General features: G+C 37.6%; 1 protein-coding gene across 1 annotated transcript in view; it reads right to left on the bottom strand.

Annotated features, from left to right (window-relative positions):
* dusp22a (dual specificity phosphatase 22a) overlaps nucleotides 1–27008 on the bottom strand; it is a 112994-nt gene that overhangs the window by 35931 nt on the left and 50055 nt on the right. The window contains exons 4-5 of the mRNA XM_048165479.1: nucleotides 20452–20526; nucleotides 19998–20169 (exon numbers count right to left, since the gene is read on the bottom strand). Coding sequence (XP_048021436.1) covers nucleotides 19998–20169; nucleotides 20452–20526 — 247 coding nt within the window. The remainder of the gene's footprint in view (nucleotides 1–19997; nucleotides 20170–20451; nucleotides 20527–27008) is intronic.

The following is a 27008-nucleotide window of genomic DNA, read 5'->3' as shown; positions in this document are numbered from 1 at the left end:
ATGATAATAAAGTTATTGGTAAATAAAGTAAAATGTTTACAAATAGCTTAGCCTACATAGTTTATAATTCTTGTAAACATAAATTATGAACAAAACAGTCCTATATGTGACCAGTCACGGAAAGTAGGGACACAAGTCGGTTCTGAGGCATTTTGAGTTATTCACAGATTCTGAAAGTGTAGTCTCCAAGCTTTCCAACGATGTGTAACACATGGAAATCTGATAATATTTGGAGAAGTTGTGGCCATTTGAAGGTAGGCACTCAAAAAAGCTCAAAGGGCAGAAAAATAACTTCTAGTTTTGCAGTTCTCGCCTGTTCTCACCTGCTGGGAGTGACATAAGGGCTCATTTACATCTCATTTAGATAAGCCATACCCCCTGTAAAGCTGCATGGTTGCAAAGCAACGACAGACGCAACGGGAAAAATCGGACCGCATACTATTAATAATAAAGGATAATGTGCATTGTAAATGTCAGTAATTTATCTTTTTTGACATTAGGACTTTTTGAACAGGATTCTGTGATAACCGTATAGTCCTGGTTTAGACCTCAGTTAGTGGTTAGACCTGGTTTGAGTCAAAGGATTAAAAAAATCCTGTACATTAAACTCTTCAATAAATACTTTTACTTTTGACTTATAACACACATTTTACGGCTACGGATACTTTATAATTTTACTTACGTAGGAATTTAATCTGATACATTTACTATTACATTAGTAAATCCTTGTTAAGAAGTAGTAACTGGCTAAAATTATTAGCGTCACATTCAATTCAAGAAAAGTAAGGTTTACATGAGCTAAGTCATTCACACCAGTCAATTCAATCAGTTGAAGCGTTATTCAAATTAATAGCAGATGATAACATTACCATCTAAAAAGCCCATTATAGTAATGGGGTTTTTTGGCAAGTGATACGATGCTAACGATTACAAATAAAACAACAGTCCTGAGCTAGCTAATAACAAAAGACACATGAGATAACGTGTAGCCTACGTGTTCTTAGAATGAACACAAAACGACAAACTTTGATGTTTATGGAAACTTACCCCATAAGAAACAGAAAAGATCTCGTTGCCTCCAATGAAATATGTTGTTCGGGCACACTTTCTCTTTGTCGGGGTCTTCTTTGTGGATGTAACCATCTCCGAAGTTTGCACTATGCGTCTGTTTGCCTCTAAATGTCCAATAATTCGCATGTCCTGCCACTCATTTTTCCACAGCTAAAGAATCCAGCCGTATGTTGTACTTCAAAACATTTTCGGTGTAACGGCCACGTTTCAGCTCGTCTGCAATATTCTTTGCGGCGTCCATCTTCATTAAATTTTGATATCAGCTAGAGCCGGCCAGAGCGCTGCATAAATAAGTAGCCACGCTTCCCTTGGAGGGCAGCGGCAATAACAAAAGAAACAAAAGCTGGCCTATCCGATTCCAGTATGGAAGTACAAACAGACAATGACACGCCCCTACTGCGAGATAAAACACGGTGATGCTTCTTCGTGATCTCAACTAACAGATTCTGCAAAAAAACGAAAATCACCAATTCTGAAAAAAAACACTTCTTTCTCAGTTTGCTCAATAGTAGTGCTGCCGACTTGTGTCCCTGGTTTCCGTGACGGGTCACATATTATTTTACCTATCCACTTAGCCTATGTAGCCTAATCCACAACAAAACCTCTAAAGTTAACAGCCTACTCCGGCTATATAAACGTCAAGCCAGAACGGAAAAAAAAAAAAAACCTTTTCTTTTTTAACTCCGTTCCAACTTCTATTGCTATATTCAAGGCGAGAAACAGGTTTATTTATTGGAAATAAAACTAAATAAGATGCAAAACTAATTAATTTAAAGTGAATCTGTAGCCTACCTTTCTCATTCGGCACAAATCCAACTGTTTTCATTTTCGAGACGAATGGTAAACTATTATATATTATATGAGCTTTGTACTTCACTCGCATTATCGACATCATCCTTCACATATATCGGCACAGTCAGGTGGTGGTCACGGGTGGTAAACGGCAGATTGTATTACAGAATTGAATTGAGCAGTGTAACGTTTGGTTGATTGTATTTTATTTTAATATTTAACAGGCTGCGATATCAAGTAGCAATGCAAGAATTTGTGTGCGCACGCGTTAGGCACCGGCGCGACCACTGGATTTGTTTTCTTTCTAAAAGACATTAAACTGTCTCTGTAACTTATGGTCATACAGGTAAAAGCAAGACATCATTCATACCTTTACAAAAGACACTCAAATAACGAACACCATTGCAACACCAATCAGAAGGCTAATGAATCTTTGATACTCCCACCAACCCTTATTTTGTCCCCAGTGCAATTGGATATCATGGAGGAGATCACTTAGGCCCAGACATAAGAACCACTCCTCAAGACTGTCCTCCTGACAAGACCTTAATGCCCATCTCTCTGCCCCAGAGAATTATCCAATGGGTTCACTGCTCAAACAGCTCTGCATCTTCGGATGCATGAGTTATTAGGGGTATAGTATTATTTGTGCCTCTGCCTGTGGCAGACCTTCCTGAACAAAGTCCTAAAATGACTAAACGGCAGGGAAATACTGATCTAGAAGGATGCACAATCTGGTTCAACATACGGAGCACCGGGTGTTGTCAGCTCAGTGCCTTGACCACGACATAAAGCATGATCCCTGTGTTCTGAAGGCAGGATTGCTTCCTGGCCTGTAGGGTGATGAGCGTCTGACTACCACCTGTCTGGACATCATCTATCATCATGCGCAAAGTCAACTGGAGAAGCTTTAAGCACGCAGAAAGCAAAATGGAAAAATATGTCAACTCACTCGCAAAAGCTTCTCATTTATTTAGTGAACCGCTACTGATCATCAGCTAGGCCTACATCAGCAAAAGAGCGACTCGCGATAACACTCATGGAAAGAAAGTGTTTTTGTTTGGTTGGTTGGTTTTGTTATTTCAAATATTTGCAGTCTGTGCGATTATGGAGTGTGGGCACCCACCGGCAGAAACATAAATCGGCGCCTATGGGTACATCTACCAGGAAAATGTTTTGGATTTTTACCCAAATCTTAGCATTGACCTGTGCTTATTGTTAACTGTGGCATCAGGAGAGAGGAGTTTTTTGCATCTCAAACTTGTGAAGAACTATCTGTGATCGACATTGTCACAAGATAGTTTGAATGGATTGGCCGAAATTTAATTTGAGCTCTAAATCTGCCGCAAATTGGGTTACTCCAAGATAATTGAACAGTTCGCAGCAGCCAAAGCAAGAAAGGTCCTCTTTTAAATGGTGAGTCAACTGTATTAATTCATTACACCCGTCTTAAGTCAACAGTAGGGGTCAATATGTGATACATTGGCATTTTTTTCTATAAAAAATTTGAACGTAGGGGGTGTCATATTCCTATTTTGCCCAGAGCGCTGGATTGTCTTAACCTGGCCCTGAACATGATTTGTGTAACATTAGCAACACATTATTAGCTGTTGCTAATTAGCTATTGATAACATAGTTAAGCAAAAGGCTAATCATATTACTGTTATGTGTCCGATGTTGTAAAAGAGCGAAACCATTGTGCAGCGTTTACCTCAGTAAGTTGACTGAGTGGATCTCTGAGCTTGTGTGAGTGAGTGGAGGCGGACTTAATTTGCATATTCATTTATCCGTGTATACTAAATGAGGCAAGGATGTAGAGTTATATTCAAGCTATTTTAAGACATGAAGAAATTTTTTCACAGGTAAAAATGTTTAAATATGTGGTGATCAAAAATGAGTTTTAAGGCATAAAATTATCGACTACAGGGGTATATATCGATACTGTAAGCCAAATGTACTTAGACTTACGTTTACACAACAATGTACAAAAACAGAAAGTCTTTCCTTTGCGTTTTTCATGTACAGACGACAGCGTTGACAAAATTATCCCTGTTCACACAGATCAACGAAAATGACTAAAAATGCTGTATTATGCATGCCAGGCCAGTATTTGGCGATGTCACTTTGTAAAGAAACATTACATATACTGAAACCCTAATATGCATTCACATGACGTCATTGTTTTCACAAATTCGTGTTTTTGTAGTTTACATGGAAACAATAATGGTATCATTTTTAAAAACTGTCAAATTATGTTTTGACAATTTCTCCTTCCATATCACATTTTTTCCATCACCATGTCCCTTCAGTGGCTTCATAGTATAAGCCAAGTATACTCAAGTATAATTTTGATAAGTATATAGCTCATTTGTACATAAAAATATATTGAAAGTATACTCCCTTGTTTTTAGTTTAAAAGAAGTATACTAATAGAACACTTGACTATTCAAGTGTAAGTGTAGTTTGTAAGAGTCCTCAAGACTGATATGTTTTAGTATTTTATTAGGGCAACTTTGGTGATCAACCTTCAGTTAAAATTTTGTCACAACATAAGAAAAATGCCCAGTAATATAGTAAATCCCCTTTAATAAGCTCTTGTTCTCTAAAATCAGCCTGACATATCAACTACCATTACAACGACATTAATAATATTTTCTGAGTTCAGAGGCTTATGTTGCAAGCTTCTTGCACTAATGACATTCACGTGATAAGCAGTGCTGAACTAATGCAATATCAGCAAGTCCCCCTCAAACCAGAGTTCCCCTTATTCAGTCATTTACCCCTTCATCCTCCAATGCGAAGTTGAACTAATTGTTCACATCAATTTTACAGTCACTTAAAGATCACACATCAGCTCTGATGTGTGGTGGCAACACACTGGAGACAACTGCAACAGGAAAACCATCTTCACACCTTCACAGAACAATAGAGTACTCAAAAAACCAATGCAGACAGACCTACCTCCAAAACCATGAATGGTTCTGCCATTTGTGTGACAAACAGAAAAGATGAACAATGCAGTTCAAGATCTGGTGGCAGAACCTTTAGCAAAATGCAAACTTTTTATTTTAGCATTGAACAGTGCAGCATTTCAGCATTTTTTTAGCTACTGTAACTGTGGAAGTGATGCTTCTAGTCCTGGAAAACTTCCTCTGTGTGCCTTCCGTGTACTGTTTGCAACACGCGGTTATGCCTTTAGCTGGAGATAAGACTGAAAACATTTTGATATCTGCAATGGTAGCAAATCTCCTTTATGATAAAGTCAAAACTTAAACATTTCTTGAAGAAGCAGCATGTTTAGATTCTTTGGGTTTCACATTAAATGGCCAAAATTTAAAAAAAAAAAATGCACTGTGTCAAATGTGTTACCTACTAGTCTGCAAAATGCTATATAGTCTCACCTGTTTATTCAGGTGAAACCAAGGTATGTTCCACTTTTAGCATAATGATCCGCAGCAAGAAATATGATTGTGACCAAGCTGTTCTTGTTGCTTAACCATTGCATTCTATGCTGATTCAGCCCAACTGGTACAGCTATGGTTTCATTTTCCACTGTGGGTCTGATAACAGAGATCTTTGGAACAAAATACAAATGTGTCAGTGGTCACACTTTAGATTAAGGGTACACATATTCAATATTAACTAGGACTTTTCCCTGAATAAACTCATAATTACTGCTTATTGATAGTAAGTAATGTAGTTGGTTTAGTGGTTATTTTTTAGGTATGGGGTAGGGTTAAAGGATCTAGAATATGGTTATGCAGAATAAGGCATTAATATGTGCTTTATAAGTAGCCTATAAAACAGCCAATATGTATACCTAATCTAAAGTGTTACAATGCCAGTTGCTATATTGGTAACTTTATTATGGAGCATGATCAGAAATTTATTTTAATTTAATTATTAACTTGTTTTACTTTGCTCAAATATACTCTAAAAAGTAATTTTGTGGGACCTGTTATTACAACTTAAATAAATACATTGTTGCACATTAAAAATGATAATTTATTGATTTAATTAAACCTTTTAAGTTGCAAACGTAATTTTTTTAGATCTGTTGATGTGATTCCAGTGGATTAACCTCAGTTTTATGAAGGGATGCGAGTGCTTTGTTTGTGCAAAAAACATAATTTACCACTTTATTTATGAATAATCCTAAATAATGCTGTGATTCACACCTGAGGAGACAAAAGACCTGCATAATGAGCTGAATAATGGGCCTTTCAGTCAAGTATGTGAGAAAAGAATGAGAAAAGAATGAGAGTGACAAAGTAGTTTATTTTGTAGTTTATTTAGATTGTAGTTCACAATATAAATGAGACACATTTTGAATAAATAAGGGCACATTTTGAGTATAGAGTTTCACCTTGAAATAAATCCTGTTCAAAGATATAAGTGAACATCACTTACCTGGCATTCCAAGGTGTTTGGTGTTTCTATGCACTGGAGAAAAAAACATTCCTGCTTCCAGTCAGTGATCTCACCATCATATTCATTCAGAATGTCAGATGTGGGCCAATATCTGGTCACTATGATTCTCAAAACTGTGAGATAAAAGAAAAAACTCTCTGTGAGCATGCTGATAACTAATCATATCAACTATTATATTAACGTTAATATAATGTCCACTCTTAACAGAAAACATGATTTTTATCTCATGCATGCACATATTATTGCACATCATGTGAAGAAAATTTTGTATAGGCCTAATATATTTTAAATTATACGCAGTACCGGTCAAAAGATTGGACACATTACTATTTTTTATGTTTTTGAAAGAAGTTTCATGCTCATCAAGCCAGAATTTATTTGATCAAAAATACAGAAAAAAACAGCAATATTTTGAAATATTATTACAATTTAAAATAATGTGTGACGCAAAGCTGAATTTTCATCATTCATTGTGAACAAAAGCTTCATCGATGTGGCACTTCACATAGTGGCTAATTAATTTGCTATCTAATACGTTGCTAACACATTTTATTTCAGTATTTATTACATATTTCAGTCGATTTCACTCATCTCAGTATAGCAATATAGTTTGGGGAAAGCCAATATGGCATGCTTACTAATGTAAGTTATGTGTAGTAAATGAAACCGCACATCTGCGCCATATAGAGACACACAGAACATGCAGGATTTATATTTAAAAGGTCTTTTTGCAGTTCAATATTCAGATTAATAGTCTATATCGCGATTAGAATAAAGGATTTAAGAATACAGAACTTACCATTCACAATCCTCGGCTTAATCCTCAAAATCGAACTGAAACCAGTTGTACTCTTCCTCTGAGGTAAATTCTTCCAGCATTATTCCTCACCGCATCTCTAAGCGATGAAAAGTACATAAATCTGACTAATCTAATGGACTTCATCACTGGTGTCAAAAGTATTCACATTCAATACTCAAGTAGAAGTATAGATACTAGGGTTTAAAAATACTTCTGTAGAAGTTGAAGTATCAACTCAAGCTTTTTACTCAAGTAAAAGTGTAAAAGTACTGGTTTCAAAACTACTTAAAGTATAAAAGTAAAAGTAATGTAAGGAAAAAAATGCCATTAAGGACAAAAGCTTAGGCCGCACCACAGTGCACTCCACCTCCTCAAAATGTCATCAATAACCTTTATTGGAATGTAAATGTACATCCAAACTTAACTGCAGCAATCTGTGAGGGCATCGAACAAGAAAAATGCGGGTAGTTTTTGTGTACAGGCTTAGTGTTCAGGGCAGGCTTAGTAACGATCAGGGCTTGACATTAACACCCGCCAACCAGCCAAATGCGGGTAGTTTTCAGCTGTTTCAGTTCACACCGCACTCGTCTGTTGGAGTTTGTTGGATAGTTGTGATAACCCTGTTGGCGTTGGTCGGAGTCTGTTTTTACCAGACTGAACATGTTTAATCGGCATTGTTTGGTCGCCTGAGCATCCAACAAACGGCAACAAACTCTCTGTGCGTTCCAAACGGGATATATCGCCCTCTGAAGAGCACTTCGGAGTGAAAACAATCATGGCCACCATATTGAAGGGTTATTCCAAACCAAAGTGTTCAAAACTGGCCACTTTAAAGGGCCCTTCGGAATTAAGGATTTCGAAGCGTACAACTGATGGACACTTCGGGCCCCCATAATCCTTTGTACAGGGAAGTTGTTTGACGTCACAGAATAGGTACATGAGGTTAGGAGTTCGATTTTATCTATAAATGTATGTATAGTATTTTTCTATACTACTGTAATATTTATACAAGTTAGATTTAGTACATTAATATGGTCAAAATGACATTGTACTTCAACAAAAATACTTTACAGCTCCTTTTATCAGTCCATTCAAATGTTTCAAATACATAGACACAATATACATTATGGTGCGATAAACCAAAAATAAATAAATAAACTAACGTTAAACAAAGGGCGCAGCTTGCGCAATCTATCCTCCTTGACTGTCTCGTTAAGATGATGCAGAAGTACATTCCAAAAAAAGGAGTAATTTGACCCCTACACCCTTCATCCCTTCGAAGCTCTCACTCCAGAGGGTAAACACTTTGAAGGGATTAGGGCATAGGGATGAGCCCTTCTGAATGGAACACAGGGCCTGACGTAATCTGACCTGGCCATGAACCGTTGCCATGATGATACCGATGTGAACCGCATACCTCTCTTCACCGAAAGAGAGAGGTATAACACCATGAGAGCAACGCAGGTTTACCTTCAGTTTCGTTTTAAATTAATTCATTTTGGCTTGTTTAGCTACATGGTTGTATATGACTATGGGTCACATAAATAAAAAGGGTCGCGCTAAAATAAAGTTTAAAAACCGGTGTATACGCTAATTTATTCAAACGTCTCTCTATCGAACTACCTAGCTTAATTTGCGGAGGACGAAGAGAAAGCACCCGTTTGATAGCCTAAATGAGCCAGTAGTAGAGAAATAATAACTTTTAAGAAATAATCTTTTTTTGAGTAATTTGATGACATGTGCAGGTGTGATGGATCGCGTACAAACCAATAGTGTGTCAATATATGTTTATTCTCATCCAACCAAAATCAAATTCACTCTATCCAGATGGTGCAATTTATCTGGATAGTTGTTTTTTTGTTTTTTTTTCAAGCCGGAATGAAAACAAGCCGAAATGAAATAGGAGTAACGAGGCTATTTTTAAAATTTAAGGAGTAGAAAGTACAGATAATTGCGTGAAAATGTAAGGAGTAGAAGTAAAAAGTTGTCTGAAAAATAATTACTCCAGTAAAGTATAGATACCCGAAATTTCTACTTAAGTAAGGTAACGAAGTATTTGTACTTCGTTACTTGACACCTCTGGACTTCATTCAGATAGAGATGGTAGATTGCGCATCATGTAAGTTTTCTTTATTTTGCAAAAAGCACATTTTGTTTTTACAGTGAGTGCACAAAAATAAACGTAGACATTCTGTAGCTTCAATTGATGTATTACTTTTGTCTATATGACAAAAAATGACTACTGAAAAATAATTACTCCAGTAAAGTATAGATACCTGAAATTTCTACTTAAGTAAGGCAATGAAGTATTTGTACTTCATTACTTGACACCTCTGGACTTCATTCAGATAGAGATGGCAGATTGCGCATCATGTAAGTTTTCTTTATTTTGCAAAAAGCACATTTTGTTTTTACAGTGAGTGGACACAAATAAACGTAGACATTCTGTAGCTTCAATTGATGTATTACTTTTGTCTATATGACAAAAAATGACAGAGAATTTTAAGTCGATTTTGCTGCTATGTGAAGAAAATCCAACAAAACGTGCCGGCACGTTTCCCGACCCCTGAGTGTTAATGATGTTGATCTTAAGGGCATTTTTCGAAATGGATTGAAGGACTGTTTAAACAATCTAATGCCTGAGAGCAACAGCTCAGAACCCTTTAGGAATATATTGACTTTGCCCTTTTGTTAAGCGGCTCATCATTTACTGTGGGTTTTGCGAGCCCAGCCACAGTACCCACCACACCAGTCTGTTCACATCATACCTGCCAAGCCAGAGCCTGTTCACGTCATGCCTGCCAAGTCAGAGACTGTTCACATCATGCCTGCCAAGTCTGAGTCTCTTCGCGTCAGGCCTGCAAAGTCTGAGTTTCTTCACGTGATGGCCACCAAGCCTGAGCTTCTTCATGTCATGGCCACCACGTCAGAGCCTCTAGCCAGAATGGCTGCCATGCCAGAAGCTTCAGCCAAGACGGCCGCCACGCCAGAGTCTTCAGAGTGTGCAGCACTGACCAGGGCCACGGCTATTATGTGTATTTGGGCAACACATGCATGCTTTCCAGCCCCTGACCAGAGTCCAGTGATGGCTCCAGCCCCTGACCAGAGTCCAGAGAGGGCTCCTGCTAAGGCCACGGAGGCACCTCACTGGCCCCCTGAGCTACCTGCACCGCCATGTTCCCTTGAACTGCCTGCACCTCCATGGCTCCTTGAACTGCCGATGCCGCCCTTGAGGTGTCTTAGCATGCCAACATCGCCCATGCTCCACGGCCCAGGTCCACCCATGCTCTCTGGCCCCCTGAGCTACCTGCACTGCCATGTTCCCTTGAACTACCTGCATCGCCATGGTCCTTTGAACTTTCTGCACCGTCATGGTTCCCTTAACTGCCTGCACCTCCATGGCTCCCTGAATTGCCGATGCTGCCCTGAAGGTGTCTTAGCCTGCCAACATTGCCCATGCTCCACGGCCCAGGTCCACCCATGCTTCTTGGCCCAGGCCCGCCCCTGCCATGCCATGACCCTGATCCAGTTCCCCTTCACGGACCTGGCCCTCCATCCTGCCCCCTTGACTATGTCCACTTCACCACCCTCCTAGACTGTTGTTTTGGGTGGTTCATGTATGTTGCTTTATTAAATTTAAATGGTAAGTAAGCAGCAAATTAGGATCTGTGTGTCTCCCTGCCCATGCTACATTATGGGAGGTGACACAGGGCTGGCTGTGTTCATTGCAAACGTCTGCACTAAGAATGATCTGCTCCCACCTCGATCTCTTTGAAAAGGGAGGCCAGGAATGTGGCCCTTGTGGCAGCTTAGATCATAGGGGTCACAAATGGAATTGGCGAAGGTGCTTAAGAAGGTAAGCTTCATCCCCGGAAGCAAACCCAAAGATCTTCGTGTGTTGAGGAAGGATATGTGAAAGTAAGTGTCTTTCAGATCTATTGTAACAAACCAGTACTCAGACTTGATTTGGGACACAATGGCCCGGTTTCACAGACAGGGCTTAGCCTAAAACAGGATTAGGCCTTAGTTCAATTAGGGCATTTAAGTATCTTTTATAAACATTCTCTAGAAAAAAAAAAAACATTACTGGTGTGCATATTGAGACAAAACAATGGCACTGACATTTTAAATTATGACAGTGCAAGTTACTTTCAGTTAAAACAGCTCAAACATGCATTTTTGTCTAGGACTAGCTTAACTCCCTGAGGTCTGAAAACGCATCGGCGCGTTTTGCAGGATTTTTTTCACATTGCAGCAAAACAGACTTAAAATACTCCGTCATTTCTTGTCATAGAGACATAAGTAATATATCAATTGAAACTATAGAATGTCTTCTTTTATTTGTGTACACTCAGAGTAAAAACACAATATTGTGCTTTTTGTAAAATAAAGAAAACTAATATGATGCGTTATCTCTCCTCTCCCTCTGAACGAAGTCCATTCTGATAGTTCTCAGAAAATTAACTGTAACTTATGAATACTAATGACAAAAAAAATGACACTTACGTCTAAAGAAACGTTGAAATGTCAGGTTTTAAATTGTGCAAGTCAAATCGAAAACAAATATTCTGTGTTTATGTAATCTGTATGAAAAGAGAGCCATGTCAGAAGTCTGTGATCAGCTCATTATCCGCTGATGCGGCCACGCCCACGGAACCAGCGCTATTCAGAGGCAAATTCAGAGGCAATACATGCATTCATCGTCTCAATCGTGTATTTATTGTCTTGAAAAGTGTTTATTTGGATGTTAAAGCAATGGTTAGCGATCTCTAGAAGACATGCCGTTAGTTCCTAGTTCCTTTTCTTCTTTATATGAATTTGTGGCCTAAAGGTATACAGAGAGCGCCCTCCGGCTGCAAGTATGAATTGAAAATACAGTATCCAGCACTCATAGTGATGACAATAAATATTACTTCTCAGTATAGAAAATTGACATAAATATATAAGAATCCATCAATATTTCTCCAAATGTGCATGCTTTTAAGCTAAAAGCCTATATGAAATGCCATAGAGGTAACATAATTGTTCAGGCACTTTGCATCACAGAAATACATTATATTTTAAAGAATATAATAGAATACCATTATTTTAAATTGTAATAATATTTCACAGTATTGCTGTTTATGATGAGCTGAGACATTATTACAGAGGGTTTTTTTCACAGTCTACCTGACTGAGAGGCCTCATTAATATGCAAGTCATTTCAGGTCATTATTATGTGAGTCTTTTGTCTTCTCAGGTGTAAATGGCCCATTATTCATGCAGATTCACGCCTCCACGCATACTGTGTTTCTTGACAAAAAGTGTCTTACAAAAACTAAATCAATATATTGTTTTATATGAAGGAGTAGGCAGCATAAATTTTACATAATTCTGAAGCAAAAACTCTAGTCTACAACCTCCAATACCCAAAAGTCTTGTGAACACAGATTTAATATACTTTTTTGGCCTTATTTCAGTGACTTAAGTTTTTTGTTTTTTCAATAACCACGCATAAACATTATTCCTTCAAAAATACAAACATGTACATACATGTTCCTCACATATTATTGTAGCCTAGTTTGTGCTGAATACAGTGTAATGACACTTTTGTCATTTATATGTTTATGAACAACTGAAAAAAGCACAAATGTCAGGGCATGTCAAAACTTCTCCAAGCCCCAAATCAGCCTCAGACTCCAGAGGGTTAAGCCTTGTCTGTGAAACTGGGGGAATAAGTTAAAATCTTGAGCCTGTAAGGCCACAGAGTATGGTTCAGATGATACAGATCCAATATTAGTCCAGGTCCAACTTGTCCGGGTCACAAATGATCTTCTCATTGCTGCTGATATGGGGGTTTGTAGTATTTTAGTCTTATTAGACATTACTGCTGCTTTTGACACAGTATCTCATGCTGTCCTTCTTGAAAGGTTGTGTGTATGGTTAGGAATCTCTGGTACTTCATTTGAATGGTTTACATCTTATCTTACTAATCAATTTCAGTTTGTGTGCCTGGGGAAAAATCAGTCTGAACCAACACTAGTTCAGCAGGGTGTCCCACAGGACTCTGTACTTGGGCCCATCTTGTTTAGCATTTATATGTTGCCTTTGGGTGAGATCATTCATAAGTTTGGGTTAGGGTTTCAATGTTATGCTGACGATACACAGATCTATGTCAGCATGCACCCTAATCCAAACCTTGCAATTACAACTCTTACTACCTGCTTGGATGAGGTAAAAGCTTGGATGCATGTCAATTTTCTTAAGTTCAATGAGGCAAAAACAGAACTTCTATTTGTTGGTACACCAACGGCTTTACATAAAGTAATAGTTCTAATTTGATCACTGACTATGACTTTGTTACTTCGTCCTCTCAAGTGCACAAATTTTGGCATTATTTTTGACCCGCAACAGTTGTTTGATGCCCACATTAAAATGGTGTCAAAAACTGCATTTTTCCATCTAAGAAATATCGCCAGTCTAATAATAATAATAATAATAAATATAGCTGCAAGCAGCAATTCGGGGCCAAGCCCCAGAAGGGGCAGTAGCGCAATACGGAGCAGGTAGAGCAAAAACAGCAGAAATTGAATGTACATGCAAAACAGCTGGTTCAGAAGGACAGGTGGAAATGAAATGAAAATCAATAGAAGTTCAGATGAGAATGAACACAGAATGAACTAAAAACACTTGTATCTAATTCAAGAGGAATAAAGATTAGTACAATGCTTATTTGGATAAAAAAGGAATCAAAATGACTCATTACACACAATTGCATAATGACCACCCAACACGGGATTCGAACTCACAACCTCCAGGTCCAGTGTCCATTGCGCATGTCACTGCACCACTGTGCAGGTGACTGTTGACACAACTGCCGAAGTTCACTAGTTTATGTGAAAATGGACTCAAAAAGAAGAATTTTTATGAAACTGCACTGAATGTTATATTTAATAACTTTACTTTAGATCATTCTGCAGCTCATCATGCTGTAGCGCAATACAGAGCAGGAAGAAGAAAAACAGCAGAAAATGAACAAACATGAAACACCTGGTTCAGAATTATGGGCGAGAATGAACTCAGAAAGTACAGAAGCTTAGATGAAAATGAACACAGCATGAAACAAAAAGCATTTATTTCTAATCTAGAGGCAATAACGGAATCAAAACACACAATTTCATAAAACCACTCCACCCGAGATTCGAACCCACTATCTTTAGGTACAGGGCTCGTCAGGTACCTGGCTTTACACATTGAGCTACATTATGACACATGTTCAACATGTTGTGGAAGAGAACTTTTAGTGTAACAAAGAATTTACAAAAAAAACATTTCTTAGCATGCTAACCATATTAGCATGCCAAGCTAACTTAATGCTAATGAAGCTCATGGTTAACTTGATAGCTGAAGAGCCACATTAAAAAGAATGACAACTGGTTAGCATGCTAAGCAATTAGCATGCTAAGCTAACTAGCATAAGATAACAATCACAAGGAAGGTCACATTCAGAGACAAATATCTCGGGAACGGTAGCGAATATCAAAAATCCGTTCAGTCATTTCTATGCGGCTCGGTCCAAAGATCTTCTGAGCTGATTGTGGACAAAATAGGACAAAATTTGTGGGAGGAGTAGCGAAAAAACTGTTTTTCATTTATTTCAATATGGCAGACAGGTACATTTAAGGAAAATGACAAATGACACATCGTTGGAATTGGCATTAGCCAGGGAATAAAATGACATAAAGTATACACGTTTTGGAAAGTGTTTTCAAAAGTTATAAGCATTTTTGCAAAAAACATTATATCTGTGGAACAGTAGGTGGTGCTGTGTTGAAACTTCTCAGGTACCTTCGGGACCTACTAAAGGTCATACATACTAATTTTTGTGAAGATATGTCAAATAGTTTAAAAGATATTGAAATTTATGACAAAATTCAAAATGGCGGACATGCTTTTCATCCGATGTTGACAAATTCAATATCCCCGGATTCGGCATGGCCCAAGGAATCCATAGACACCAAGATCTTGATTTTCTAATAAAGTGTTCAAAAGTTATTGGCCAAAATATCCATTTTACAGATCTCATGACCTGTAGGTGGCGCTGTTCCCAAATTCGGCAAGGAACCTCAGATCATGGTCTTGATCAAGTGTACGAATTTTTGTTTTGATCGCTCAAAGTTTGGCTGAGATACAGCCTCTATAGCAATTTTGGGTAAACCTCATTAACTTCGTGACATCATAACTTTTGAACAAAGATGAATAAAAAAAAATCTGCTCAGTCATTTCTGTGCGGCTCAGACCAAAGATCACCTGATCAAAGTCTGGACAAAATTGGACAAATTTTGAAGGAGGAGTAGCGAAAAAACGGACTACTGTACTTTTCAAAATGGCCGCTACTGTAATGGGTGGAGACTTAATGTAAGAATTTGAATAGAATCAGCATGAAGAGACAAATCAGATGTACTAAATTGTATTTTTCTAGAGCAAATGGTTCAAAAGTTATAACCTTTAGAATGTTGAATTTTTGAACTGGTGGTGGCGCTATAGAGTTGGTCCTTGAGACTCCAAAATTGGTCAGATTTCTAGACATGACCATCACTACAAGTGTGCCAAATTTCATCATTTTCTCATGTTCCGTTGATAGGGCTGCCATAGACTCCCATTCGGGAGGAAGAATAATAATAATAAAAGGGAAAACGTACAATTACAATAGGGGCTACAGCCCCTTTGGGGCTTGGCCCCTAATAATAAAAGGGAAAACGTACAATTACAATAGGGGCTACAGCCCCTTTGGGGCTTGGCCCCTAATGAAAATCAATAGAAGTTCAGAGAATGAACACGGAATGAACTAAAATACTTGTATCTCATTGAAGAGGAATAAAGATTAGCACAATCCTTATTTGGATAAAAAAGGTATCAAAATGACTCATTACACACAATTGTATAAAGGAACCCCACACGAGATTTGAATCCACGACCTCCGGGTCCAAGGTCCATTTCTCATCTCATTGCACCACTGTGCAAGTGAACGTTTCCACACCTGCCGAAGTTTATTAGTTCATGTGAAAATGAACTCAAAATGAAGAATTCTTATAAAGCTGCACTTTAGATCATTCTGCAGCTCATCATGCTGTAGTGCAATACAGAGCAGGAAGAGGAAAAACAGCAGAAAATGAACAAACATGAAACAGCTGGTTCAGAATTACGGGCAAGAATGAACTCAGAATGTACATAAGCTTAGATGAAAATGAACACAGCATGAAACAAAAAGCATTTATTTCTAATCCAAGAGGCAGTAAAGGAATCAAAACACACTATTTTATAAAACCGCTCCACCTGGGATTCGAACCCACTAACTTCGGATACAGGGCTCTTCAGATAACTGGCTTTACACATTGAGCTACTTGAGGATGCACATTCAACAGACTGTGGAAGAAACCTTTTAGTCTAACAAAGAATTCACAAAAAAAGCATTACTTAGCATGCTAACCATATTAGCATGCTAAGCTAACTTAATGCTAATGAAGCTCATGGTTAACTTGATAACTGAAGAGCCACATTAAAGAGAATGACAACTGGTTAGCATGCTAAGCAATTAGCATGCTAAGCTAACTAGCATAAGACAACAAACACAAGCAAGGTTACATTCAGAGATGAATATCTTGGGAATGGTAGCGAATATCAAAAATCCATTCAGTCATTTCTGTGCGGCTCGGTCCAAAGATCACCTGAGCTGATTTTGGACAAAATTGGACAAAAATTGTAGGAGGAGTAGCGAAAAAACTGTTTTCCATTTATTTCAATATGGCGGACAGGTACATTTAAGGAAAATGACAAATGACACATCGTCGAATCGGCATAAGCCAGGGAATAAAATGACATAAAGCATACACATTTTGGAAAGTGTTTTCAAAAGTTATAAGTGGTTTTGCAATAATCATTACATCTGTGGAACAGTAGGTGGCGCTGTGTTGAAACTTCTCAGGTACCTTCAGGACCTTCTAAAGGTCATACATACCAATTTGTGTGAAGATATGTCAAATTGTTTAAAAGTTATTGCAATTTATGACAAAATTCAAAATGGCGGACACGTGGTTCATCCGATGTTGACGAATTCGATATCCTCGGATTCGGCATGGCACAGGGAATCCATAGACACCAAGATCTTGATTTTCTAATAAAGTGTTCAAAAGTTATTGGCCAAAATAGCCATTTTTCAGATCTCATGACCTGTAGGTGGCGCTGTTCCCAAATTTGGCATGGAACCTCAGATCATGGTCTTGATCAAGTGTACCAATTTTAGTTTTGATTGCTCAAAGTTTGGCCGAGATACAGCCTCTATAGCAATTTTGGGTCAACCTCGTTAACTTCGTGACATCATAACTTTTGAACAAAGATGAATAAAAAAAATCTGTTCAGTCATTTCTGTGCGGCTCAGACCAAAGATCACCTGATCAAAGTTTGGACAAAATTGGACAAATTTTGAAGGAGGAGTAGCGAAAAAACGGAATACTGTACTTTTCAAAATGGCCACTACTGTACTGGGTGGAGACTTAATGTAAGATATTGAATGTGATCAGTATGAAGAGAGGAATCAGTTGTATTGACATTCATTTTTCTGGAACAAAGGGTTCAAAAGTTATAACCTTTACAAAAGTGAATATTTGAACTGGTGGTGGTGCTATAGACTTAGTCCTAGATACTCCAAAGTTGGTCAAATTACTTTTAATTACTATCACTACAAGCATGCCAAATTTGATAATTTTCCTTCTTATGGTTCATTGATTACCATACAGGGGGAAGAAGAATAACTACGAATTTGGACATAAAGGAATTGCATGTGATAGCTTCAGATTAGACCAGTTTTAGGCAGAATGCCTAGAACAGACACAAGTTCTGCATCTTTTCCTGCCACAGTACCTCATGCGGTCTGGGCATGTGTCACACTGAGTTTCGAACCCACGATGCAGAGCATTCGGGATCCGTGGCGTAACACATTGAGCTAATCAGCCATGCAAGTTCATCAGTATGCTAAGCAGAGGTTTCAGTGTGAGAAAGAGTTCACAAAAAAAAAAGCTTCATAGCATGTTAACCATATTAGTATGCAAAGTTATTTAATGCCAACTAAGTTTTGGTTAACCTGTTGACTGAAGACCACATTAGAAAGAATAGCAATAGTTTAGCATGCTAAGCAATTACTGTGCTAAGCTAACTAGTATAAGACAACAAACACAAGCAAGGTCACATTCAGAGATGAATATCTTGGGAATGGTAGCGAATATCAAAAATCCGTTCAGTCATTTCTGTGCGGCTCGGTCCAAAGATCATCTGAGCTGATTTTGGACAAAATTGACCAAAATTTGTGGGAGGAGTAGCGAAAAAACTGTTTTTGATTTAATTCAATATGGCAGACAGGTACATTTAAGGAAAATGACAAATGACACATCGTCGGAATCGGCATAAGCCAGGGAATAAAATGACATAAAGCATACACATTTTGGAAAGTGTTTTCAAAAGTTATAAGTGGTTTTGCAATAATCATTACATCTGTGGAACAGTAGGTGGCGCTGTGTTGAAACTTCTCAGGTACCTTCAGGACCTTCTAAAGGTCATACGTACCAATTTGTGTGAAGATATGTCAAATTGTTTAAAAGTTATTGCAATTTATGACAAAATTCAAAATGGCGGACACGTGGTTCATCCGATGTTGACGAATTCGATATCCTCGGATTCGGCATGGCACAGGGAATCCATAGACACCAAGATCTTGATTTTCTAATAAAGTGTTCAAAAGTTATTGGCCAAAATAGCCATTTTTCAGATCTCATGACCTGTAGGTGGCGCTGTTCCCAAATTTGGCATGGAACCTCAGATCATGGTCTTGATCAAGTGTACCAATTTTAGTTTCGATTGCTCAAAGTTTGGCCGAGATACAGCCTCTATAGCAATTTTGGGTCAACCTCGTTAACTTCGTGACATCATAACTTTTGAACAAAGATGAATAAAAAAAATCTGTTCAGTCATTTCTGTGCGGCTCAGACCAAAGATCACCTGATCAAAGTTTGGACAAAATTGGACAAATTTTGAAGGAGGAGAAGCGAAAAAAACAAATACTGTACTTTTCAAAATGGCCGCTACTGTAATGGGTGGAGACTTAATGTAAGAAGTTGAATAGCATCAGCATGAAGAGACGAATCAGATGAACTAAATTTAATTTTTCTATGACAAACAGTTCAAATGTTAAAACCGTTAGAATGTTGAAATTTTGAACTGGTGGTGGCGCTATCGAGTTGGTTCTAGAGACTCCAAATTTGGTCCAATCACTATTCATGAGCATCTCTACAACTGTGCCAAATTTCATCATTTTCTCATGTTCCGTTGATAGGGCTGCCATAGACTCCCATTCGGGAGGAAGAATAATAATAATAAAAGGGAAAACGTACAATTACAATAGGGGCTACAGCCCCTTCGGGGCTTGGCCCCTAATAATAATAAAGCATTTTATTTCTAATGCATTTTATAAAGGCACGAATAAGTCTTTCTGCATTCGGCAACGATAGAGAAGATCACTCCTGCATTAAATTTTAGGTGTCTCAGAACAGGTATGAATATTTATACAATGTAATTATTTAATTTGTTTAAATAAAACTACAATAATCACAAATCTGTTTTGTTGTTGTTGTTGTTGTTGTTGTTGTTGTTGTTGTTGTTGTTGTTGTTGTTGTTGTTGTTGTTTGTTTGTTTGTTTGTTTGTTTCAATAAGTTGTATGGAGTGTAGGGGGGGGTTAATGGGTAAAAAATCCTTTTGCAAGGCACTGTATATTCATACACAATATATGATATTTACACATATGCTTGGCAGTTTAAAGTATCAAACTTTGAAGCTGTGTCCTGGCAGAATCTGTGTATGAAATGCAGAATGTACCTCTGACACCTGCTTCATCTGGAACTCCTGCAGCTGCTGCTGGAAGCCATAGTTTGGGCCCACAAAAGAGCGCACAGCCTTCACCGCAGTCAGACACTCTTCCCAGCCGTAGCTGGTGACAGTCATGAGGTAAGCCACCACCACGGTGGTACTGCGAGACACCACAGCAAGACTGTAGCAGGAAAAGGGTTTGTTAGGTTGAGTTTGAACATTGTGGAGCATGAATTATAATGAATGACACATTGCATAGGGATCATACACAGACTGTAGTATTACTTGCAAAAAAACAAACAAACAAAAAAACAATGACCTGTCTAGGCTGTAATACTGGTAAAGGAAAAAAGCTGAATGATGCAAGACAAACAGTATGTTACAGTTAAACTAGCCTGCTGAAACAGCTTGCACCATATCACATACCAAAAGACCAATAATACCACACAAATATAAAACCCACCAATGAACTAGACATGCCCCTCCATTAAGTCGACACTCATGGATAAAGCGTATGGACTCTTTGAAATGTTGAGACCTGACAAGACACAAGAAACTGGCCTTAGCTGCATCACAACACTAAAGTTAAAACAGATATTTTCCAAGATAGAGTGTATTAACAAGTAGACATAGGATAGGATATCTAAATACAAATGTCTAGGTGTTTCTAAATATGAAGGGTTGAGTATGAAGGGTTGCATATGAATATCTTACTCAGGACAGTACTAAATAAAAAAATATGGATTTTGTATGATCCCTCTAATTTTGTTAAAATTATTCACATTTTGACAGATTCTGTTTTTATTAATATTGTATTTAATCATTTATAAGTTATATATAATTGTTCATGAAGGCTGGAAATGAAAAATGCCTTATATTCAGGTGTGCATAATTATTAGGCAGGTTGGATAATTATTAGACAGGCATAATTATTGCATAATTATTAGACAGGCAAAATGAGCCAAATAAGAGATTTAACACAGACTGAAAAGTCAAAAATGATTAAATGCTCATGAGAAGGATGCAATACTAATGCAATACTAGAAATTGCAAAGTTAAAGCATGACCAATGGACAGCAAAATGCTCATTGGGTCAGCAGGGTCATACAAAAACAGCTGTAGAAGAAAAGATACATGTTAACTGCAAAATAATTAAGAATTAAGGTGAAGAATTAAGTGTGAAACCATCAGGAACCCTTTAGTCTCCAGCGCCACCATTTCCCAATACTGAAACCTACCTGGAGTCTCCAGAAGTGCAAGGTGTCAGGATCTCAGAGACTTAGGTTAGCTAAAGAATCCTAAAAAATGACCCGCACTTAATAAGAATCACAAGCTGAAGTGTTATAAAATACATAAAGACTGGGTTTTTATAGACCTTATAGACAGACAGCTTGAGAGTGACTCCTGAAGGACCAGCACCACATCCTCTTGTACCACTGTTTGAAGAATTTATCTTCCAGAATCTGCCAGTAAGTTTTGGAAGATCATTTTTAGTCCATATCTGCAAGACGGACATTTCAGGATAAGAGATCTTTTCTTCTCCAGCTGTTTTAGAGCACCTGTCGAACTTTGTCGGGGCCGTCAGCTTGTTCCGGGTCCGACTCCAATTCAAATTGATACAGTTGCACAGATGTGTCCACAGAGACTCCCACTGCCATTCTTTCTCCAAAATATACCCTCAGCTGTTGTCAAGGCAACACTCCACATGTGTTTTGTCAAAACGCCCCACAGAACAGAGGGGCGGGGTGAGCAAAGCTCATTATCATTTAAAGACACATGCATTGAAATGGCTTGCTGAAAACAGAGCTGATTTTGACTAGGTAAAATTAGTGTTTTCTTAGAATACTAATGAGAATTTTTAATTAAAGTATATTACAAACTTTTCATTTAGACCCTAAAGAATCATATTAACTTGTACAAAAATGGCATTATATGACCCCTTTAAAAAAGGTTTAAACATTCACTGATACTCCAGAAGGAAACACGATGCATTAAGAGCCGGCGGGTGAAAACCTTTTGAATTTGAAGATCAAGGAATATTGTCTTCTGGCAAATATTTAAGTGCCTTCTGTTGCTTCTTAAGGGCAGTACTAAATGAAGAAAAAAAAGGGGAAAAAAGAAAGATATTTAAAGGGATAGTTCACCCAAAAATGAGAATTATCTCATGATTTACTCACCCTCAAGCCATCCTTGGTGTATATGACCAATGTTCCCTCTAATTGTTTTTCTCGCTGAGCAAAACTTTTCTATGTTGAGCGCACATTTAGGCCACCTGAGCAAAAACTTTTTTTTATCAGACTTGTACAATGAACGTAAACACACACATGCAAAAAAAAAAAAAAAAAGGTTTTATCATGCAACTGTAACTTTTTAATGTGCCATTTCTATTTTATTTGACCCTTGGTGTAACTTAGTGATATATTAATTCATATTTTTGAAAACAAGCAGTTCAGTCACTAAATTAAGCACATTTTAGGTTACTTGAGATTTTTCACATTGCTTTGTTAACTGTACCAGTCTTTACCAAGAAATTCTATTTAAAAAATAATTTAAAAATCTCCTGCAGGACAGTTAAATTCTTTATAATAATATAATATAAGCAGTTACACTGATGGTTTGGGACAACCATAATATGTTTTTGTACACATTATGGCATGGTTTTGTAAATTATTAGCAACAGACAGTGTTAAACCATCAAAATTACATGTTTATTGCTTTATGAATTTCCCAGATTTTCTATACCTGGAGGTTTAAAGATTTTTAGTGGCAAGGAGCCCTAAACAATCCCCTTGTGAGATAAATTTTTTTATTAGGCTTACATTATAATATAATAAAATATATTATAATCTTGAAGGATTTAATCTGATATACTATTTAATCAGTTAATATATATTATATTATATAAACTGATATATATTATATCAGTTTAAATGCCTCAATTTGTTTTAATATATTATAATATGGAAACTGAAGCATTTAAACAGATCTGATGGCTAAATATTTTTAAGAAAAGTGTTAAAATAAAAATGTTAACTCTTTTATAGTTATCTAAACATCTCTGAAACCCACAGCACCACCACACACAATAATCTATTTAAACTGAGGTATCTCACTGATGTATTTTGAGTTTGCATGCTTCACCTGTGGTGGGTGTGTAATTGTAAATGTCTTAGAGTTTTGTTAGCATTCTGTGCCCATCATCCGTTATTTCCACCACTTTTCATTAAAACATGACATTTTATTTCACATTTATTTTCGTTTCACGTTGCCTCTCATATTGAGGTATTTAGTCCGCAGACATGACAGTATTCTTACCGTGACTGATTTGGCTCAGGCCCGCTCACACTCGCTCAATCGTTCTCTTTCTATGAAACCTGTAAACCGGTTCTAACTCTATAGCGAAAATAACTCTATAGCGGTTGACCAGAGCACTACACTTATTTCTCATTTAAAACTTTTTTACCTTCATAAATAGTTTTCTAAGTCCTTACAATGGTTAATTGACTTGTAGTGGTGTGTTTGAGGCATGCACTAAACCCCTCTGGCACGTCTATGCCAGAAAACAGCACTTGCAAGTTGAGCTGCGCCAACCCGACACATTCTTGCCTCATGTTCACGTTCACGCGAGAGTGACAAAATTCTTTACGGTAATTCAAAAACAATGTATATATTATGACTTTATAAGACAATTTCCAAAATTGCCCACCTCCATCGAGATTTCTTGTAATGTATTTGCAAAACTACTGCGCTGGTGAGCATTGTAGTCCAGAGCTGCACTTGGAGTATTTACGACAGTGTGATTCACTGAAGGAACCTGTAGGGGGAGCTTCGTAAATCTTACTGAGTTCCGCTTTAAACTACAGTCGAATGGATTTTCCCCGATTTTCCCACACATGATTTCTGTCCTCTGCGCGGCAATTATTCTTTCTGCGCGGCCGCGCACACGCGCAGCTTAGAGGGAACATTGTATATGACATTCTTCTTTCAGACGAATACAATCTGAGTTATATTATATAATGTCCAGGCTAATCCATGCTTTATAATGGGAGTGGATGGTGCCCCAAATTCTAAAGACAGAAAAAATGCAGCCATCCATTATAGAAGAAGTTCACACGGCTCAGGGGGGTAATAAAGGTCTTCTGAAGCAAAGCGATGCATTTGTGTAAGAAAAATATCCATATTTAAATCTTTATAACCTGTAATCTCTAGCTTTCAATAGAAGCCAAGAGGAGACTGAGTTTTATGCCCAGCCATATTTGTTTGAACCAGAATGTGGACCAGGAGGAGGCTGGCGGAGAAGCGGCACAAACAACAGAACTGAGGAGACGGAGAGTTTACGATCCCTTATTTACACTGCACGTGTCTACGTCGTCTGTCAAAAATAGACTTGCCACCTATCTTTAGGGAAGCGTCGTGGTGAGCCGCTTCTGAAACGTGCTGGTGTAAACACAAGCATTGACTCAAGTGGCCGCGGATCAGCACCGGTAGCCTTGTCGCAGCCGTAACGCACCGCCGCGGTGGTGCTCATGCGGGATATGCAAAGCTTTACCAACAGAGGTTGAGAGTGTTTGCTGCCATGAATGGCCAATTGGAATGCCACCTTTAAGGCAGGAACACATCAAGGCGACGGTTGGCCATCGGGCAGTTTTTTAAAGGGGTCATATAATGCTCACACTGCGCCTGGATCCTACATCATAAGCTGGGACTCCACTCTCTCGTGAACGCGCATGACGGCTAGCGGAAGCTAGAGATTACAGATTTAAATATGGATATTTTTCTTACACAAACGCATCGCTTTGCTTCAGAAGGCCTTTATTAACCCCCTGGAGCCGTGTGGACTTCTTTTATAATGGATGGGTACAATTATTTGGACTTCAAATTTTGGGGCACCATCCACTCCCATTATAAAGAATGGATTACCCTGGACATTATTTAATATGACTCTGAATGTATTTATCTGAGAGAAGAATGTCATATACATCTAGGATGTCTTGAGGGTGAGTAAATCATGGGGTAATTTTCATTTTTGGGTGAACTATCCCTTTAAACAAAATAAGAAAAATTTGGACATCTTTATCCTGTTCAAAAGTTATCACCCCCTGGCTCTTAATGCATCGTTTCCTTCTGGAGCATCAGTGAATGTTTGAACCTTTTTTAATAGTTGTGTTTGAGTCCCTCAGTGTGAAAAGATGGATCTGAGAATCATACAGTCACTGCTGGAAAGGGTTCATATATGCAAAAGATACTGGAAATCTGAAGAATTTTCAGGACCTGGAGGATTTTTCTGAAGAATACTGGGCCGTTTAACTGCTCAGGACAAACAAGGGACACATTAACAACCATCACAAAAAAAAAAAAAAAAAAAACACGGTCGTAGATCATCTGGGTAACCACACACAGTATTAAGAATCAAGGGTTCACAAAATTTTGTGTGGGATGTTTTTATAAATTCAGCATTTTTTTATTTTTTTTGTCTTGTGGACCATATGTAAACATTTTTATTAAAAATATCTTTCCCAGGACAGTACTAAATAAAACATAACATGCATATTGTATGATCCCTCTTATTTTGTTAAAATTATTCACATTTTCACAGATTCTGCAAGGGGTTCACAAACTTTCAAGCAGCACTGTACATATATATATATATATATATATATATAAAATTAGGGCTGTCAAGCGATACATTTTTTTAATCAAATTAATTACACAATGTGGTGAATAATCTAATTGCTAATAATTAATCACAAATGAACTGAACATAAAATTTAGCTAGAGTATCAAATAGACATTAAAGTAGCTTTAGAAAAAAAAATTAACAAAGAATTTATTACACAAACTTTTAGGCTTCAATGGCCATGTGTCACAAGCCAGGTTTCCATCCAATATAGCTGATAGATTCGTCGATAAAATTTCTCAAATGTCGACAATCTTTTTCTGTTTATCTTTAGCGCATACATTCTAGGTCGATACTTTAAAATATTGGATTAGAAACACTTTTTGTTGAGAAAAGGGGTTTTAACACAAATAACTGTGGTGTCACATGACAGAATTAGCCTACAGCCTACATGCAGCATCCACGTTTGTGGTGTTGCTCCCGTTAAATCTCAGTTTCTCTGTAGTTCAAAAGTGCATCACAAGGATGAAGAAAATAGTGTCTCTGCAGCTCGACACAAATAAGCGGGATGTCAGTCAAATTAAGGAAGAATGATGGAATTTCCAATGTTGACAAAAAGAAAGGTAAAATAAAATACAGAAATGTTACTTCAGTATCTAAATAAATAAAAGCACTGTCATAAAATTGTTAGTCTGTTTCGATTTCATGATCAGAAGTGGTTCTAGGCTACATGACAAATGAAAATCACAAACATGTGTAGGGCCACGTTCGACAGGACTTACCAAATGACGTTACCAATATGACTAAACAAAGCTTAATTTGACCAAGGATTCATTTGCTGACACCAAAATCCCTGGGGGCACTGGATAGCTCCTAATTCCAGCTAGTCAGCATTAAGAGAAGTGGTAATGTGACTTAAGAACAGAGAATATCTGTTCTGAGGCCTTCCTGATCACATTAAATTTATAGACGCTCACAAAACCCTTTTGTATCAAACAAACAGAACAACGGATCCACACAGACATCCTCCTGATTAGGAGTCCGTTTTGACCCGGTCACTGTTTAAACTCTGCTTAAGGACTCAATCTTGAATCTCAAAAGGACAATTGTCGATCATTTAAAATATTAACTATATCCAGAATAACACATGCTATGATGTGATTACTAACATGTTGGAGTCAATGCATTATATGTTTGTATTCCCGTATGCATTTCCTTTCTCTTGTAATCATTGTTTTAATTAGGTCAGTCTAGTAATATGTGTGTAAGAAGTGTGTCATATTTGAGTTCTAAATACAGGATTTATAATTCTCTGTAATTCTGTGTGAATGAAACATTGAAATTCAGTATCAGGAAAATATTAGGAAACGTTATAAAGTTGTTAATAAAACAGGAGAATGTTC

This window comes from Megalobrama amblycephala, linkage group LG18 (assembly GCF_018812025.1).
Source record: "Megalobrama amblycephala isolate DHTTF-2021 linkage group LG18, ASM1881202v1, whole genome shotgun sequence".
Taxonomy (NCBI): domain Eukaryota; kingdom Metazoa; phylum Chordata; class Actinopteri; order Cypriniformes; family Xenocyprididae; genus Megalobrama; species Megalobrama amblycephala.
The sequence above is the reverse complement of the archived record's forward strand: the minus strand, read 5'-3'. Positions and strand labels throughout refer to the sequence as shown.